This window comes from Callorhinchus milii, unplaced genomic scaffold, assembly GCF_018977255.1.
Source record: "Callorhinchus milii isolate IMCB2004 unplaced genomic scaffold, IMCB_Cmil_1.0 Scaffold6, whole genome shotgun sequence".
NCBI classification, from domain to species: domain Eukaryota; kingdom Metazoa; phylum Chordata; class Chondrichthyes; order Chimaeriformes; family Callorhinchidae; genus Callorhinchus; species Callorhinchus milii.
The window spans coordinates 15,353,750-15,370,537 of record NW_024704747.1 but is presented as its reverse complement, the minus strand read 5'-3'; the positions used below and the strand labels follow the sequence as shown (position 1 = coordinate 15,370,537).

General features: G+C 46.4%; 1 protein-coding gene across 1 annotated transcript in view; it reads left to right on the top strand.

Annotated features, from left to right (window-relative positions):
- Positions 1 to 1,962: 1,962 nt before the first annotated feature.
- LOC103176924 (cyclic nucleotide-binding domain-containing protein 2) overlaps positions 1,963 to 16,788 on the top strand; it is a 37,070-nt gene continuing 22,244 nt past the window's right edge. The window contains exons 1-10 of the mRNA XM_042336221.1: positions 1,963 to 1,996; positions 2,240 to 2,286; positions 4,443 to 4,484; positions 5,423 to 5,458; positions 6,655 to 6,690; positions 7,463 to 7,495; positions 11,021 to 11,050; positions 12,922 to 12,957; positions 13,558 to 13,590; positions 14,432 to 14,584. Of these exons, the coding sequence (XP_042192155.1) occupies positions 1,963 to 1,996; positions 2,240 to 2,286; positions 4,443 to 4,484; positions 5,423 to 5,458; positions 6,655 to 6,690; positions 7,463 to 7,495; positions 11,021 to 11,050; positions 12,922 to 12,957; positions 13,558 to 13,590; positions 14,432 to 14,584 (480 nt within the window). The remainder of the gene's footprint in view (positions 1,997 to 2,239; positions 2,287 to 4,442; positions 4,485 to 5,422; positions 5,459 to 6,654; positions 6,691 to 7,462; positions 7,496 to 11,020; positions 11,051 to 12,921; positions 12,958 to 13,557; positions 13,591 to 14,431; positions 14,585 to 16,788) is intronic.

Below are 16,788 nucleotides of genomic sequence, written 5' to 3'. Positions count from 1 at the left end.
TCCGCCTCACCCCATCCTTAGCCTCCTTCAAGTCCCGCCTCAAGATCCTCCACTTCAACCATGCCATCAGCCAACCCCTTCCCCTACCCCCTGTTCCCAACCCCCCCACCCCCGACCCCAACTCGGGTCTGAAATGCTGTACACTGTTCAGCGCCTTGGGACGTCCTCCCAACTTGAAAGGCGCTATACAAATGTAATCTTCTTGTAATGCCTGACAGTAATACTGGAAACTTTGCAATTAGAAAATCTGTATATTTGAAGATTTTAGATAGTATTGCATTTAGTTACATCCCTTAAGGATTTGTGCTGAGTCTCAGCATCCCTGGGCTGAGGAAAAGGCGAAATCAGACAGGATTGTCTGTTCATTGTTCAGCCATCCCTTGCTGGAATGTGTCCTGAGGTAAGGCTTGTCTGCAATGCCCATCATAGTCAAATGTTCTGTGCCTGCCTCACCCTCAGCATTCAGGCTTACACATGAGCGAGGTATTGAAATGTGAAATGTGCCCTGTACCCATTGAAATTCTTTCCTCAATTTGCAATTGGTTTACAAGTTTTGAGGATGTTTAAAATTAAAATGAGCTAGAAATTGACATTGATGGTGTGAAGTTTGTGAAATTCCCTTGTGACTGATGCAGCAATTGGAACAGCAGTTTTTCACTCTGGCATCCAGCCAGACCCAGGTGCAGTCTGCTGGTATAAAAAACATTCTCAGTACTGCCGACCCACAACGGTGGCCATGCCTTCGTCGTCACACGTATCCTTGACCTGTCGCCTATCACGGACAAGGTCTCTCAAACTATTTCCTCATCTCCCTCTCCTCCTGCATCCCTCTCCCCTCTTCTAAACCCTCCACCATTTTTTTCCGCCCCTGGAAAAAGCTTCCCCGAGTCCCTCACAAATGCTGTCTCTTCTTCGGACCTCCTCTCCCCCTGGCCCTCCATCTGCAGCAATCCTCATGCAGCCAGCAAGCTGCTGAATGACCATCTCTCCACAACCTTCAATTTCCTGCCTCCCCTGAAATCCAGGGTTGTTTCCAAACCCACCCATTACCTCTGGTACAACAGTCATCTCCGCTCACTCGAAACACAAACCCGGATACTCGAGCGCAGATGGAAGAAACACAGCCTCACGATTCACTGCCAGCTGTAGCTCGAGCACCTCCACATCTATCGCCTCTCCCTGCCACAGGCCAAAGCTGACTTTTACTCCAAAGTCATCCTGGAGGCAAACAACAATCCAAAGATGCTGTTTTCCACCGTCCATCATGCCCCTCAAGCCCCTTCTATCCTCACATCAAACACCAAGTGCGGAGAGGTCCTAGACTTCTTCGCCTCGAAGATTAAAAACGTCCACATATGTATGTCACCAAGGCGTTGGAAATTTCCCTGTGTCTGGAATGGAGGGTGCACTCCCTGATGGGATGACACCTTGATAACCTAATTCTAGAAAATTCAGAATTGTAAGGGACCTTTTGGGTGAATTCTACCTTGCTTACACAGGATTGTTTTTTTAAAAAAAATCCGCAAACTGTTTTGTGTGGGGAGTCGCACTTTATTTACAGTTTGTGTGTGTGTGTGTGGGGGGGGGTGGAGGGGGTTGGTGGGAGTAAAATAGCCTAACAATCACTGAATCAGCTCCTCCTCAAAACAGCAGTGGTTGAGATAAGAACTTCGGCGGCAGCAGCTCCGAACTTTTTGGCACAGGGTATCACGAGCTCCAGAGACGAATGTCCAGCCTCTGCCACTGTTCTGACAGGGAACTTACCCAACGCTCCACGTTCCTATTCAGAACGCCGTGTTGCTATTGCAGTGACGCTGACCTCACCCAAACAAAGAGCACAGCGCTGAGGAGGGCGTCACTTTCAGTGACTCAAACAAGAGAGGAGGCACTGACTGACTGACTGCCTGACCGACCGAGAGAGCGTCCAGATAGGAACTGGGTAAAAGATTGAGCCAAGAGAAAATGGATTCAAATCATGGAGAGGAAGCCGAACAAAGTAACGACATTATCTCCTTATTTATATATCACTTCTTTAAGGCAAAATCTCATCCCGTTTTAATGTGAATTTATTTACAACATTTAATCTGTTTTTTTTTCTTAATTTGTTTTAACCTACTTCTCGACCCTACCTTTCAACCACCCTCGATTTTTATTTATTTATGATGATATTTATTCCATCTTTCACTTGGTCCCTTAGTTTAATAGACTTTTTTTCACAATTTCATCTTTTCTTACCTAGGAACTCCTGGCTCATCTGCTCAGATATCAATCTTGGAAGACAATGAGGTATTGGTGCTATGTGACTTATCAGTGAAGGAACCAATTACAAGGAATGATTGAAAACAAGATAGATACGTGGAGAATTATAAAAATCCTTCTTAAAGCGCTTCACAGATGTGCTACAAAGTGAAGTGACTATTTCGTGGGGAAACATGGCAGCCAATTTGCACACAGCAATGTCCCACAAACACCCATGAAGTGAATAACCAATTTTGTTGGCATTACCAGTCAGCTAATCCAGGTCAGCTCATACCCTCTCTGAGCTTAATCCCAGAGGAGCATCAACCAGGCTGGACTGGGGGATTGTCAGTTAAAGAGTGCAGGGAGATAGAATTACAAGATTTAAACCGGTAGAACAGGTTACATTGGCCTTCTCCTGCCCTGTGTTCCTGTTACACTTTCAATTACACTTTCATACTCCATGTGAAAGGTATTATTTTACCCACAATCATTAGCTCCCCCAATAACCCCCATTTTCTCTTCAATATTTTAAAATTTCTTTCCTCCCCACACACAAACACATTACAACCATATCCAGATGTCACCCTTTCTGCTATGTTTTGACATAAGGCACGAGCTGGCACTATGACTTCAACCCACTTTGATCAATCCTCTTTGTGTGAGGAGACGGTATTAATTTACCCCCAATCAGTTATGTGTCTCCTGGTCAAACTATGATTCTCCTCCCAGTCAAACTAAATCACTTCCCAGCCAATTCGGTCATTCATTGTTGTGACATTGTATAACTCTAACTACGAATGCATCAACGTTGCTTCTCTGTTTTTTTAGCTAAGATCAAGTGACGTCTCTGTTCTCAGCAGTTACTCGTTCGGCGAGCAACCGCCAGAGAAGTTACCCTGTAGAGGTTCGCTTGTGAAATACAGTCATGACCAAATCTCACCCATAGGTGGGGCATTATGGGAAGCATTGAGCTCCTGGTAGCAACTGTGCCTTCAACCCTCTGTCGGTTGGGATTGGTTTTGCAGCACTTACGATCTGAGGAGTTTGATCTGCCCTCACACCCAGAGGAAGTGGACATACTGGAATGCAGAGCTCACTTGAGCAGCTGGTCACTCGGCTCAGGCCGGGCTTGCCCTGCCAGAGAGGCCATGCGGTCACCGGACTTGTTCGAGTGGTCGTGAAGAGATGGTTCAGGTCCACATTGTCCTTTGACAATTTAGGGCCTAGAAGAGTTTGGGGAGCGGATGGGGCTTGTCTGTGGGGACAACCCCCACCCCTAATGGAATATGATTAAGTCTAATTCAGGTAATGGGGGTGAGCAGACCTAACCTTGTTCACTATTGAAAAAAATCAGTCCAAAGCAAAAGAACACGTATAATGCATCTGACTCGTGAGCCCAGTGGTGGGTTGTGGAAGCCTATGTTGGGGTAGATAGCCTTAGCGCTTGCTATTTAAATATGGAAGCTGGTTCTTTGTGGCTAAGTTCCATATTTAAAAAATATACTATTTTATACATTTATATTTAAATACTATATGTAAACATAAGAATTATTATTAAAAAAAGTTTCTGCATTTGATCCACCACCTTATCACATCAGAAATCTCAAGGTGTAGTGACTTATGTAGGCGAACAAACAGCAGCGGGCTGAACAATAGACCCAAATGTCTTTTGGATAAATTGAAGAAAGCTATAAGGTAGCTGAAAGGATGCAAACCGTGAAAAGGGTTAGTTTCCACTTGAGTGGAATGCTCTGCAGTGCAGAGAGGACAGCTCCAGGGCTTAGCTATTAGGTTATTGATTGATGTGACAGTAATTAAATTGTTCCCAAACAAATCTGCTTCTCTAGTAATGGAAATGTGCTGCCGTTCAAATCAATGGTCCAAAGTCCATACATCATTCAAGTTTAATCTTGTTCTGGAGCTTATTATGAGGTGCGCAGAGGGATTGGGTGGGGAAGAATCACTGTGCATTGCAGCACCAAAACAGGGCTATGGAATGGGGGAGGCTCAGGTCACTGGTGGAGGGATGTCCTTTACCATTGAATGTCCCTTTGAGCCCAGTCTGACGACGGTGTAGTTTTTCAACTCTGTGGTGTATGGGGGTGGGGTGGGGTGGGGGGGAGCGCGGGGAGGAAATATCCTCTGAAAAATTAAAGTAAAGCTGAAACAATAGTGTTACTGATTTTTATTTCTTGCTGCAGGGACAAGTAATGTTTGAGGATGAGAACGTGGAAGTTTCCTCTGTGAGTTTGATTGTTTGATTTCTTTCACTCGCTGCCATATGACTCGATCAGTCATTCCTAGGAACTCCAGATTATGAGTCTCCGTATTTCCTTCCTCCTACAATCTACAGGCTTCCCAAACTACTCCTGGACCCCCCTCATGGCTCCTTAACTTCTCTAGTTTTCTCTCTAATCGGATAGCCTTGAATTTTGGACATTGAATGCCCACAGTGGGTTCTTAATATAAAAATAAAACACTTTGTGATAAAAATCACCCCAGCACAGGGTTGGAGTGTTGGGAGTCTTTGATTTCTGGGATCATGGGTTGCAAAGCTTTGTTAATTTGGAGCGCTGCCTTTATATCGCCTTATGCAGGCCCTTATTTGGAAAGCTGCTCTGCATAATCCTTGCATTTGATATAATGCATCATCAGCACGTCTCAAAGCACTTCACAGGTTACTGCAAAGTGACTGCGTGTTTGTAGGTGAATGTGGCAGTCATTTGGGCGATTGTTGGGTAAATGTCCTGGACCTCAGTCAGGACAAGGCATAGAAATCCAGAATTTCATACACAACTCTGGAAAAGTGCAATGCCCGAGGTTACAGTGAAAGATTAGATTATTGGAGCAAGGTCTTAAAATGTTTAGCGCCCTCTTGCTGGGGGTGGGGGTCGTGCGGGTAGGTCGTCTGACATCAGAAGAAAAAAAATCAGTCCCCCCCCACCACCCCAGTTCCTCCAGCTCGTTGACTCCTTTCCAGTAAACTAAGTTGCACCGTGCTGCTTTGGTTGGGCACAAATTTCAGAAATCACCTCAAGTTTCCTGCCTGCTCCGTGTACCCTACACTATTCTTCCCAATTGCCTAACATTTACAAAAAGAGTGGAATTAATTTTTCGAAACCAATTCCTGTGTTTCTTTTGCAATTATTCAGTTGTGTGTTTATTCCCTACTGTTCCCTAGGATTCTTTGGAAAAGGTAAAGAAAGACAACATTTCGGTAAGTTACCTTGTTGGTTCTTTCTTTAACTTTTGGTTGTGTGGATATACTTATGGTAATGGAAATGAAAGGATTAGAGGGTGACGTCCAGTAGACTTAATGTGTTGAATCCCTGAGTCTCAAGGGCGGAGTACAATACAAATACAAAATTACATTCGCCTTTCAGGTCAGGAGGACGTCCCAAGGCGCTGCATAGTCAGGGATTTGGACTCGAGCTGGGGATCAGGGAGGGTGGAGAGCAGGGAGGGTAGGAAGGTGGTCGAAAGCTCAGTCGAAGGGGAGGGTTTTGAGTCATGCCTTGAAGGAGGCAAGGGAGGGAGTGAGGCTAAGGGAATGTGGGATGGAGTTCCAAAGGGGGCAGAGAGGCTGAAGGCCCAACCAGCAGGGGACATGGAGCAGGCCAGAACCTGCTGAGCGGAGGGAGCAGACAGGTTGATATGGGGTCAGCAGGTCACAGAGGTAGGAAGGAGCCAGGCCGTGGAGGGCTTTGAAGGCAAAGACGAAGATTTTGAACACTATCCTCTGGGGTGAAGCCAGTGAAGCAAGGTGAGGATGGGGGTGATGCGGAGCCTGATGCAGGAGAGGACATAAGCTGCAGAGTTCTGGAGTATTGACACTTAACACTACGTGAAGCAACAGTGTCACCATTACCATGCCCTACAGTGCATGGGAATCACTTGTGGACCTCAATTGGTCTCATTTCTACAACAGTCACTGCGGTAGGGATTCTTTCCATTTGGTTCCTGTTAACTCTGCAAACCAAAGCCCTAATAATCAGGATGGTCCCAGTTGGATAAAAAACTGGAAGCTTGCCAGGCAATGCTCACCATGGCAATCTGAGTGGTTAGACTCTATCAGTTACCCCTATGTGCACTCTGTGTTCCCAAAACCTTGGTTCTCGCCAACCTGTGCCTAATACTTTCGAATTAGGTAAGCAGGGTTGATCCTTCCGGAAAGAGATTGTGAATTCCACAACACTCTGGGTTGGGATTACTTAAGGTCAGTTTTTTAGACAAATGAGCCTCTGTTCTATCAACGGGATGAGGATCCCTGCAGGTGTGCGATGGTTTTCAACCAATCCACGTCTAGTCACGCTACAATCTGGTGCTGACGTGACATGGCTGCAAAGTGCTTCAAATCTGCTCGGTCTGATTCATGTAGAACTTGAGAATGGATTTTATAACATTTCTCAACAGCTGGTTTCCGAACATCTCCTGAGAAAGGATTCCACTGTAAGTGAATTTACATTTTTATGCTTCAGTTCCTCTCCTCTCTCAATGTTGCTGACACATGATCCAAACGCCCCTTCCCTTTTACCTCACCCCTAAATATAATGTGAGGCGAGTTGGATAATCTTCTCTCCTTACAAATCTGCGCACATACTTCTCCGGGTGATAATGCCCCTTCCAGCGGGGAGGGAGAGAGGGAGGGAGTGAACAAGTGAGGGAAGAAGGGAGGGTGAAGGAGGGAAGGAGAAAGAATACTGGAGGGTAACAGTCTACGTGGAGCAGTTTCCTGGAGCTATTCCCCAGGCATGGCCTGGTCCCAGTGTTTACACAATACAATTTTACAGTATAATTTACATCCAAATTCCATCTTTCATGTTGGGAGATGTCTCAAAGCGCTTTATACTGAAGACTGGGCATCCAAACTGAGGCTGGGAAGTGAAAGGGGAGAGGGAAAAGATGATTGAAAATGCAGTCAAAGAGTTATGTCTTGAGACGGGTCTTGAATAAGGTGAAGGAGGGAGTGGATTGGAGGGTTGAAATTCCATAGAGCGGAATAAAATGGCTAGTAGTCCACATGCTAACGGTGGGGCGGGTGGGGAACAGGGCCCATGCCTTGGAAATAGTATATTTCTATATTTCTATATATTTCTATATATCTCTATATTTCTATATAATAGTATATAATACCATAACTCAGTCTCTCACAACCGGACAATATTATTGAATTTTATTTTATTTATTTTATTTATTTATTTTTCTCTCCTCCCCCCAACAGGATTCCAACTTCAGTTATGAGAAGTCAAGCAGTGTAAGTGATTATTCATGTCTTTTCCATACACCTCCTCCCCTTCTCTTCTGCCTCTTTCAGGAAAGACTCTTTTGTAGTGTTTTGCTCCAGCTGGAGTCTGATGAAGAGGGAAAGACCTGTCCATGGTTGGTGAGTCCAGTTCCAGCTGCTGAGAACTCTCAGTGACAGAATCTGAGTGTGTATCTCCCCACGGGAACTGAGGAGCACACAGCTCGCTATCTATGAATGGAGAATGTAGGTGCAGGTTGGCAGAAGCCAAGGCTTTCGGGAGCCCGAAGCAAGTACTAGTGGACTGCTGCATTTGTAACAGGTTAAGCTGTTCAGAGTATCACCTCGAGACACTGCTAAGGCCACATGGGCTTTTCCAGCTAGGATCACTGCTCTACCTCCTCAGACTTATAATAATAATCCTTGCATTTGATATAGCGCATTTCATGTCTTCTAGACATCTCAAAGCGCTTCACAGAATATGCTGTAAAGTGAATTGATTGTATATTTGTGGGTGAAACCGGCAGCCAATTGCACACAGCAGTGTCCCACAAACAGTCGTGGATTGAAAATGAACAATTTATTGTTTTTTGTTTTTTGAAGGGATTATTAATAGGCGTGTGGGGTAAGTAAACTTGCCCAAGGTTTCGCCCTGCCTGGAATTGAACCCACTTGCAAGGCGAGTGCTCTAACTACTGAGCTGCAGGACTCCACAGTGACAGAATCTGAGTGTGTGACTTCTCCTCTCTCCTCCCTCAACCTTTCCCTCCACATTCACTCTGCTACCCACACCCACAGTTACCCGCTCGACCTGGTGATCACCCGGGGCCTCAGTGTCTCGGATGTCACCATCACTGACAAGGTCATCTCTGACCACCATTTCATTTCCCTCAACTCCCATATCCCTCTCCTCACTGCCTCCAAAGCTACAACCATCTTCTACCGCTGCCCTCTTCGCTGCCCTGGAGTCCTCTGAACTCCTCCCCCTCTGGTCCACTTCTCGCACCAACCCACTCGCTGTGCTTACTCTTCTCCACTGCACCCTCTCCACTACACTCAACGTCCTTGCCCCCCTCACCTCCCAAACTGCCTCCTATTCCCGATCCTCACCCTGGTTCACCAGCCACCTCCGCTCACTTAAGGGCCAGATGCGGTCTGCTGAATGCACCTGGCTCAAATCAGGCCTAACGGTCCACTGCCACATCTGGCTGGACCTCATCAAAACCTACCGCTCCACTCCGGCCAAGTCGTCCTTCTATTCCAGGTTAATCCTGGAGGTGAAGGGCAATCCCAGACTCTTGTTCCCCACTACTAACCGACTCCGCCCTTCCCGCCACTCCTCGCAGATTCTTTCCTCTGGCTCCCACTGTGAGAAAATGCTGGGCTACCTCGAATCCAAAATCGAGGGAATCCGCTCAGCTGCCACTGCCCTCCCAACTTCCACTGCCTCCCTAACTCCCGCCCATACTCCGACAATCCCTCCTTCCACATCTTTGAACATGTCACCTCCTCCTCTGTCTTCACCACCATATCCTCCATGAAGTCCACCACCTGCTCCCTGGACCCTATCCCCACCCCTCTCCTTAAGTACCAGCTCCACCTCCTTGCCCCACTACTCGCCGACATCATCAACCTCTCCCTGTCATCTGGCACTGTTCCTTCCCCCCTCAAAACAGCCACTATCACCCCCATCTTGAAGAAACCTTCCCTTGACCCATCACAGCTATCCAGCTACCGGCCCATCTCAAATCTCCTTTCCTATCCATGGAACCTGAGAGAGCCGTTGCCTCTCAGCTTTACTCTTTCCTCTCCTCCCACTCCCTCCATGAACCCCTCCAATCGGGTTTCCATGCTGCCCATAGCACAGAAACTGCTCTAGTCAAGGTCACAAACGACATCCTGACCATGTGCAACCAGGACTCCCTCTGTATCCTCATCCTCTCTACTGCCTTTGACATGGTGGACCATTCAATCCTCCTCCAACGCCTCTCCTCCCACCTCAATCTTCAAGGTTCTATCCTTGACTGGTTCAGGTCCTACCTTTCACACCACCTCCACTTCATCGCGGCAAACAGCTTCTCCTCCAGACCCCGCACCGTCTCGTGCGGTGTTCCTCAGGGCTCTGTCCTCGGTCCCCTCCTCTTCACCCTCTACATTTCCCCCTTGGTGACATCATCCGCAGATATGGGGTATATTTCCACATGTATGCGGATAACACTGAACTCTATCTCTCCGCCTCCACCCTCAACTCCAGGACTACTGGCGTCCTGACCGACTGCTTGTCCGACATCACGTTTTGGACGAGGAACAACTTTCTCCAACTCAACGTCAGCAAGACTGAAGCCCTCCTGATTGGCTCGCGCTAGCGCCTCCACACCTCAGACGCTGGCAGCATCAGCCTCCACGGCTGCACACTCAATCTCACTAAGCCAGTCAGGAACCTGGGTGTCTTGTTTGACCCTGAACTGTCCTTTCTCCCCCACATCCGTGCCATGATCGGCGCTTCCTACCTCCGCAACATTGCCAGACTCCGCCACTGCCTCACCCCTCAGGCTGCCGAAGCCCTTATTCATGCATCTGTCACATCAAGGCTCGATTACGGAAAATCCCTCCTCATTGGCCTTCCCAACTGTTCCCTTCACAAGCTGTAGATCATCCAAAACTCTGCAGCTCGTGTACTCTCGGGCACCAGGCTCCGTGACCCCATCACTCCCCCCCTCACCCGACTCCCTTGGCTCCCCATCCCTCAGTGGCTCAGATTCAAGATCCTCATCCTCATTTTCAAGGCCATCCATGGCCTTGCCCCCTCCTACCTCTCTGACCTGCTGACTCTCTATCAACCTGCCCGCTCCCTCCATTCAGCGGGCTCCGGTCTGCTCCATGTCCCCCGCTCGACCAGCTCTACCATTGGTGGCCGGGTTTTCAGCCTCTCTGCTCTCACACTCTGGAACTCCATCCCATAGTCCCTTCGCCTTGTTTCCTCTCTTGCCTCCTTCAAGGCCGATCTCAAGACCTTTCTCTTCAATCATGCCTTTGGTCGCCTCCCAGCTCTCTGCCTTCCCCTACACCACCCCTCCCCCATGCTCAGGTCCTGACCCGTGACTGTTCAGCGCTTTGGGACATCCTCCCGATGTGGAAAGGCACTTTATAAATGTAATTTTGTTGTTGTTGTTGTTGGCTCAAGTATCGGATCAGTGCATCCCCACAGAGAACTGTGTCACCTCCTGAGCTGGAATTGCTTAGATTCTTAATCAGTCGTTTCAAAGTGTATTAATAGAATATAACTCTAACAGTTGCAAGTAGTCATAATATAAACCTAGTGAGGCTACATTTGATTTTGATGCAGTGATTTGATTTAACATACATGAAGGGAATAGAGGGGATAGGAGGGGAGGAGGCTTGTGTAGTGTAAAAACCGGGGTCCGACCTTGTTGGGTTGAATGGCATCTTTTCGTGCTGTTATATTACATGTAAAAAGTTATATAGGTGTTAAGCATCTCACTGAGTACCTGTGTTTTTATCTCTTCCTTCCCATAGGAATCGGATGAGTTGGACAAGTTGCGTGAAGTAAGATATTATTGTTGACTGTTTCTATCAGAATGTGAATTTCCCCTCCCTGTTCCTGTAGTAGGCCTGACTCACACTGCAGTCAAGTTAGAAGGTGACTGCTCTCCAAGTGGCCATTTTACATTTTACATTTTACAAGTCAGTGTGTAAAACTGTGCAGGGCACAAACCTTTGGCTTTTTGAAGAGTGGAATTCACAGAAGATTACACCCTTCACAACTCAGAGGAGCTGAGGCAAACTGTAGTATAAAAGAGTGTCTAGAGTAACTGATGGCAAGTGAATGAATTCATTGACATGGAGAAAGGGACGGGGCAGAACCTGAGGAACCCTCTAGCTAACGGAAGAGGAATTGGAGATTGGACCTCTGACTAAATCCCGTAGAGAGCGATTAGACAGGTACCGAGATCATCAAGTTCAGGAGTGTAACTTTGGGGTAAGTCACAAGATCACAAGTTTGGTTTGGATGAAGAAAGCTATTTGGCCTATCAGATATCATCTTTCCAGAACACTCCCCATCACAGCATCAAATCTCATGTCCTGGCCTGAACCACCCTTCCTGGCAACTTGTTCCACACTCAGATTACCCTCGAAGTAAAGACAAACTTCCTGGTTTGGCCTGTCCTGAAATTGCCCTTTACAACTCTAATGCTGGGTCCTCTTGTTCTACTGTCTTGTTGCATCCTAAGATATTGATCTGGGTTTACTTTTTCAACTCCATTTAAAATGTAATACACCTTGATTCAGAATGCACCTTATTTGGAATGTAACAAAGCCCAACCCTGTCAGAGAGTGTGGAGAAATTAATCAATGCAGTGTTGAAGAGCAGAGTTGCTGAGGTGTGTAATTGGGAAGAGTACCCCAAATGGAAATACCATACAGCAGTGGCACCAAAATAGTAGCCTTGCCCCTGGTAATAATAATAATGCTAATTCTTACATTTGGTACAGCGCCTTTCACATCAGAAGTACATTGTAAAGCGCTTCAAAAGATATATTGTAAAGAGCAGTGTTTTTGGGGCGAATGCAGCAGGCAATTTGTGCACAGTAATGTTCTACAAACAGCCATTGAGTGATTGGCCAATCGCTTTATTTGGTAGTTTTTCATTATATTTTCCTCCAGGAGTTAGCCCTGTGGCGGGCAGTGAATTCCACGACTGACTACTGAGCTGAGGAATAAACCCATCGATGCACTCATGAACACAAAATATGTGACTCAAACGAATAGACCAAAGAGAATTCCTAGCTCTAATCTACTCCGGTTGCACTGTCTTACAGCTGAACAGTCCTATTAATTCTTGCTCATTTATACCGGGTAATCCATGAGTGCACCCAAAACTGTGAATAAAACGTGTAACCATGTAAATGTACAGAGGGATACTCGAGACGTAAACAAAGAGTGTCTCGAAAATGTATGTGTGTCTGCCTGCCTTATCAACAACCACAACAACAAAATTACATTTATAGAGCGCCTTTCACATTGGGAGGACATCCCAAAGCGCTGAGGGTGTGTGCAGGCATGCTCATGGATGTAGTGCACACAACAGCGATTCCTGACTGTCTTAAAGGGAGCGTCCCAAAAAATGTGTGCACAACGCGTGCTGTGAACCTGTCCACACTCCCCACTAAGTGGGGAGTGATAAGGAGGGAGATAGAAGACCCCATTTGTAGACTTTGCCCTGCAAAGAGGGGCAGAATCCCGAGGCAGGCAAGCCTTGGTCCTTTCACCAAAGTGGAGGAAACCCCCACCACCACAAGGGGTCTGTTGTGTTCTGAAATGGGATAATAACATGTTGCATCTTCTTTTCTGCAATGGGTTTGATACTGTCTGAGACAAGAGTAATATATTAATTCTTGTTCATTCTCTCCCTGCAGAGATTTGATGCCATGATCCAGAATAGAATCATCAATGTAAGTCATTTTGCAGTCAGACCACAGAACCTTTAAACAGACCCTAAACTGTCTTGTGAGGTGTATCCAGGTCGTCTGGGTTTGTGGCAGGTGGTATTTCAAACTGTGATCCTTCGAGTCCAAACACATGGGACATGGGACAAATTGACACTTAAACGAGCTGCTGAAAATAGCAACACGGAAAACTGATGTCTAATGTAAGACCGTGCACACTACAACACTCCCAACACTATGGATGATAGCACTGCAAACTTGACCTTTTTGGGGGAGGACAAGTTTGAAGGGCTATGGGGAGAGAGTGGGGGAGTAGGATTGATTTGGATAGCTCTTTTCAAAGAGCTGGCACAGACATGATGGGCTGAATGGCCTCCTTCTGTGCTGTATAATTCTATGATTCCATGATTTAATACAATACAACCAATCACAATAGGACCAGGTAGGATTTCACCCTCTGGCGTGTGAGCACCCATAGTTCCAGTGAGTGTCACTAGATATGGATTTTGAGTAAGCAGCCAGTCTATGTGAGGAATTTAAGCAAATGGTTATCTCTGGTGCATTTTGATAGTAATTATTGTATTTTCTGTTGTTTTCGTCCCGTAGGTCTTTGCAGTTACTGATGAGACCACGACTGGTGTAAGTAATGCTATTGGTCATATTTTTCACTGTGTGAAACAAGTGCTTCATTTTGACAGTGAATCTCAAATACCTCCCCACCACCAACAACAACATACGCATAGCAGACACACACACGGCATGGAGAGCCCAGGTCAGAAGCTAACCGTGCTCTGTCACTGAGCCAATAGTTCCACATGGCTGGCGCTCTCTTCCCATTGTACATATGTCAGCAGCCTATACAACTTTGCAAGGAATCACATTCAAGATCTTTGGATGAAGAAGACCAGTTTTTTGGGGGTCTCTCTCACCCTGTGGTCAGTAATGTCAAGGTTAATGCAATAGAATAGTTAGGTTAGGATAGGAAGGTGAATGGAGGTGGTGTAGCTGTGGAAAAGGAACAAAGTGGGAGAGAGAAAAGACCTTGGGGAATAAAATAATAATCATTGTATACATGCAGTAATGACCCACAACTGCCATGAAGTGAATGACCAATACTATCTGGGGGATTGTTGGCCAGGATACTGGGAGAAATTCACCTTTTTAATAATATCATGCTGTGGTCTGTGAACACAACATTCCCAACATGGGGCTTGAACCCACAACAACAACAACAACAATAATAATAACAAAATGACATTTGTTCAGTTGGTGGCTGGTGGCTTTCCTGATTGGGGTGGGGAGAAGGTTTCAGTTGCATGTTTCACCCTTGTGATTATTTTGCATTTGCCCGCGTTGAGTATTGTGTTGGAGTGATCAGGAGTGCTGTCCATGACTACAAAGTGAATATAACGGGAAGACTGCTTGATATCAGTGGTTGTACTTTAACTGCAAATGTCACACTGTTATCTTTATCCCGTAGGATTCTGATGATGATGATGATGATGACAATGACGAGAAAGAAAGCAAAAGTGTTGAAGAAACAGCGGAAAAGGAAGAGGAGGCGACGGTGGAAGGGGAGCATACAGAAGAGGAAGTGCAGGTCAAGAAGGATGAGGAGGTGGACTTACTACCGGTATGTTATGCTGTTGGTTGTTTCTTTCACTGTGAAATGAACAAGGTCTTTTGTTTTACTTGGTGAAGTTTCCGCCTCAGTCTACTTCCTCCTAAGGAAGCACGAAACAGTGCCATGGCCAGTCGAGGTCTCTGGAACCTTGTCCAAGTGGTCAGTCTTTGTGTGTGAGTCCAGCCAGTGTGAGTGTTATCAGTCAGTGAGTGACTGGGCAGGGGATATGCCGAGCCCAATCGCAAGAGAGGTTGAGGTGAAGAAGGAACCTTGGCCCATTTCATTTCCTTCTAGAATCCCGACCTTACAGTCACAGCAAATGCTTCTCACATGACTCCAGCATCCTGGTCTGAACCAGCCTCCCTCTGCCCTGTTCCTGTTGTTGATTGCCTCTGGGTAAAGAAATACTCTCCGATATTAGTCCTAAATGGTGCTTTTGTCAAAGGCTTGGGCTGATAAGAAGGGAAGTAATTAAGATACAGAGTTTGGGATGTGTGTAGTAAGCAAGAAGTACTGAATGGCCTGTTCCTATGTAACTAAGAAGATCCCTGGGGGTAGGGGCATGCGGAAAAGTACCCTGACGATCGTGACCTGTTGTTCTTTCCTTTTAGTTACCCTCAGATCTGCTTCCCTTACTCTTCCCTTCTTGCAGTGACTAGGTTTCATGGCTGCCTTTCTATGTCGGTCTCTCACTAACCATTCTTCGTGTGGAGTCTAGACCTCCTCAGGGCATGGAGAGCCCAGATTAGAGGCTAAGCATGTCTTGTCACTGAGCTATCATCAGCAGCTTGCTGATAGTAATTGAGTCTAATGGTAAGACAGACTCTGCTTGCAGTGTCATGATTGTAAATATTTTTCCTCCTGTACGATGTTATAAAAGTTGAACCTAAGCCAGTTCCTGTAAGTTATACTGTTTCTTTCACAATGTGATTCCCTCACCTCTTTGTCCCCAGCCTGCTCCCCTCTTCCACCCTGAACTCTCTATTAACTAATCTTCATTTATTCCTCATGATTAACCCTGGACAGTGAGTGTTAGCCAGCTGTACGATCATACAGTCAGATCTTGGTCTGCACCAGATACACCCATACATATACACTCACACACACACATACACACTCACATACACACACATGCAGATATAATAAATACATATATACAGACACATCATACACACACATGGACATGCGCACACACATATATACAAAGATATACATGCCTAACGTGTAGCTTGAACTCACAACCTTCAGACCCAGAAGTGAGAGTCCTACCAACCAAGCCGCCTAACATTTTATCCTAAAATTACTAGAACATGTACAGGCACACATACAGGCACACAAACATACACACACACTTAAACACAGACACGCACACACATATGTACATATGTACGGACCCTGGCAGATTGTTCCCCTTTCTAACTCAAATGCTCTGAGGCCAACTGTGGTGTAAGAGAGTGGATAGTGAGGAATGGTGATTGCGGATCATTGATGTAGAGAAAGAAAAACGTGTGGGTTGAGGATATTAGAGCCTAGTTAATCTCTGAGTTAATGGAAGAAGAGTCACTGAATGAATCATAAACTAAATCTCATACCAAGCGATGAGACAGGAACTGAGGTGACCTCTGGAGTTTGACTTTGGTGATGGATGTTAAAGCATCCACGGAAGACATAGGCATAGAGAGTAGATGATGCAGGGTTAATCCCCCACAGAAGATACCACAACAACAACTTGCATTTATAGAGCGCCTTCATACCAAGTCTGATAGTGGAGTGGTTGGAGTGGGCTGGCCTCCATCCTGTTTATAGAGTGGTGGACCTCAGCCCCGCCAACAACAACAACAACAAGATTCCAATTATAGAGCGCCTTTCATGTCGGGAGGACGTCCCAAGGTGCTGTACAGTTGGGTCAGGACCCGAGCAAGGGAGAAATGGTCAGGGTGAGGGGAGGGAAGGGAGGGAGCGAGGAGGGGGTAGAGAGTCGAGAGGGGAGCTGAAGGCACGGTCAAAGAGAAAGGTCTTGAGACCGGCCTTGAAGGAGGAAAGGGAGGAGGCAAGGCGAAGGCACTGGGGGATAGAGTTCCAGAGCCTAGGGAGCAAGTCGGAAAGGGAGGGGAGGTGACCGAAGGCATGGTCAATGAGGAAAGTCTTCAGGTGTGATTTGAAAGCAGGCAAAGGCGGATGGATTGAGGCAGGAACTTCCAGAATTCAGGGCA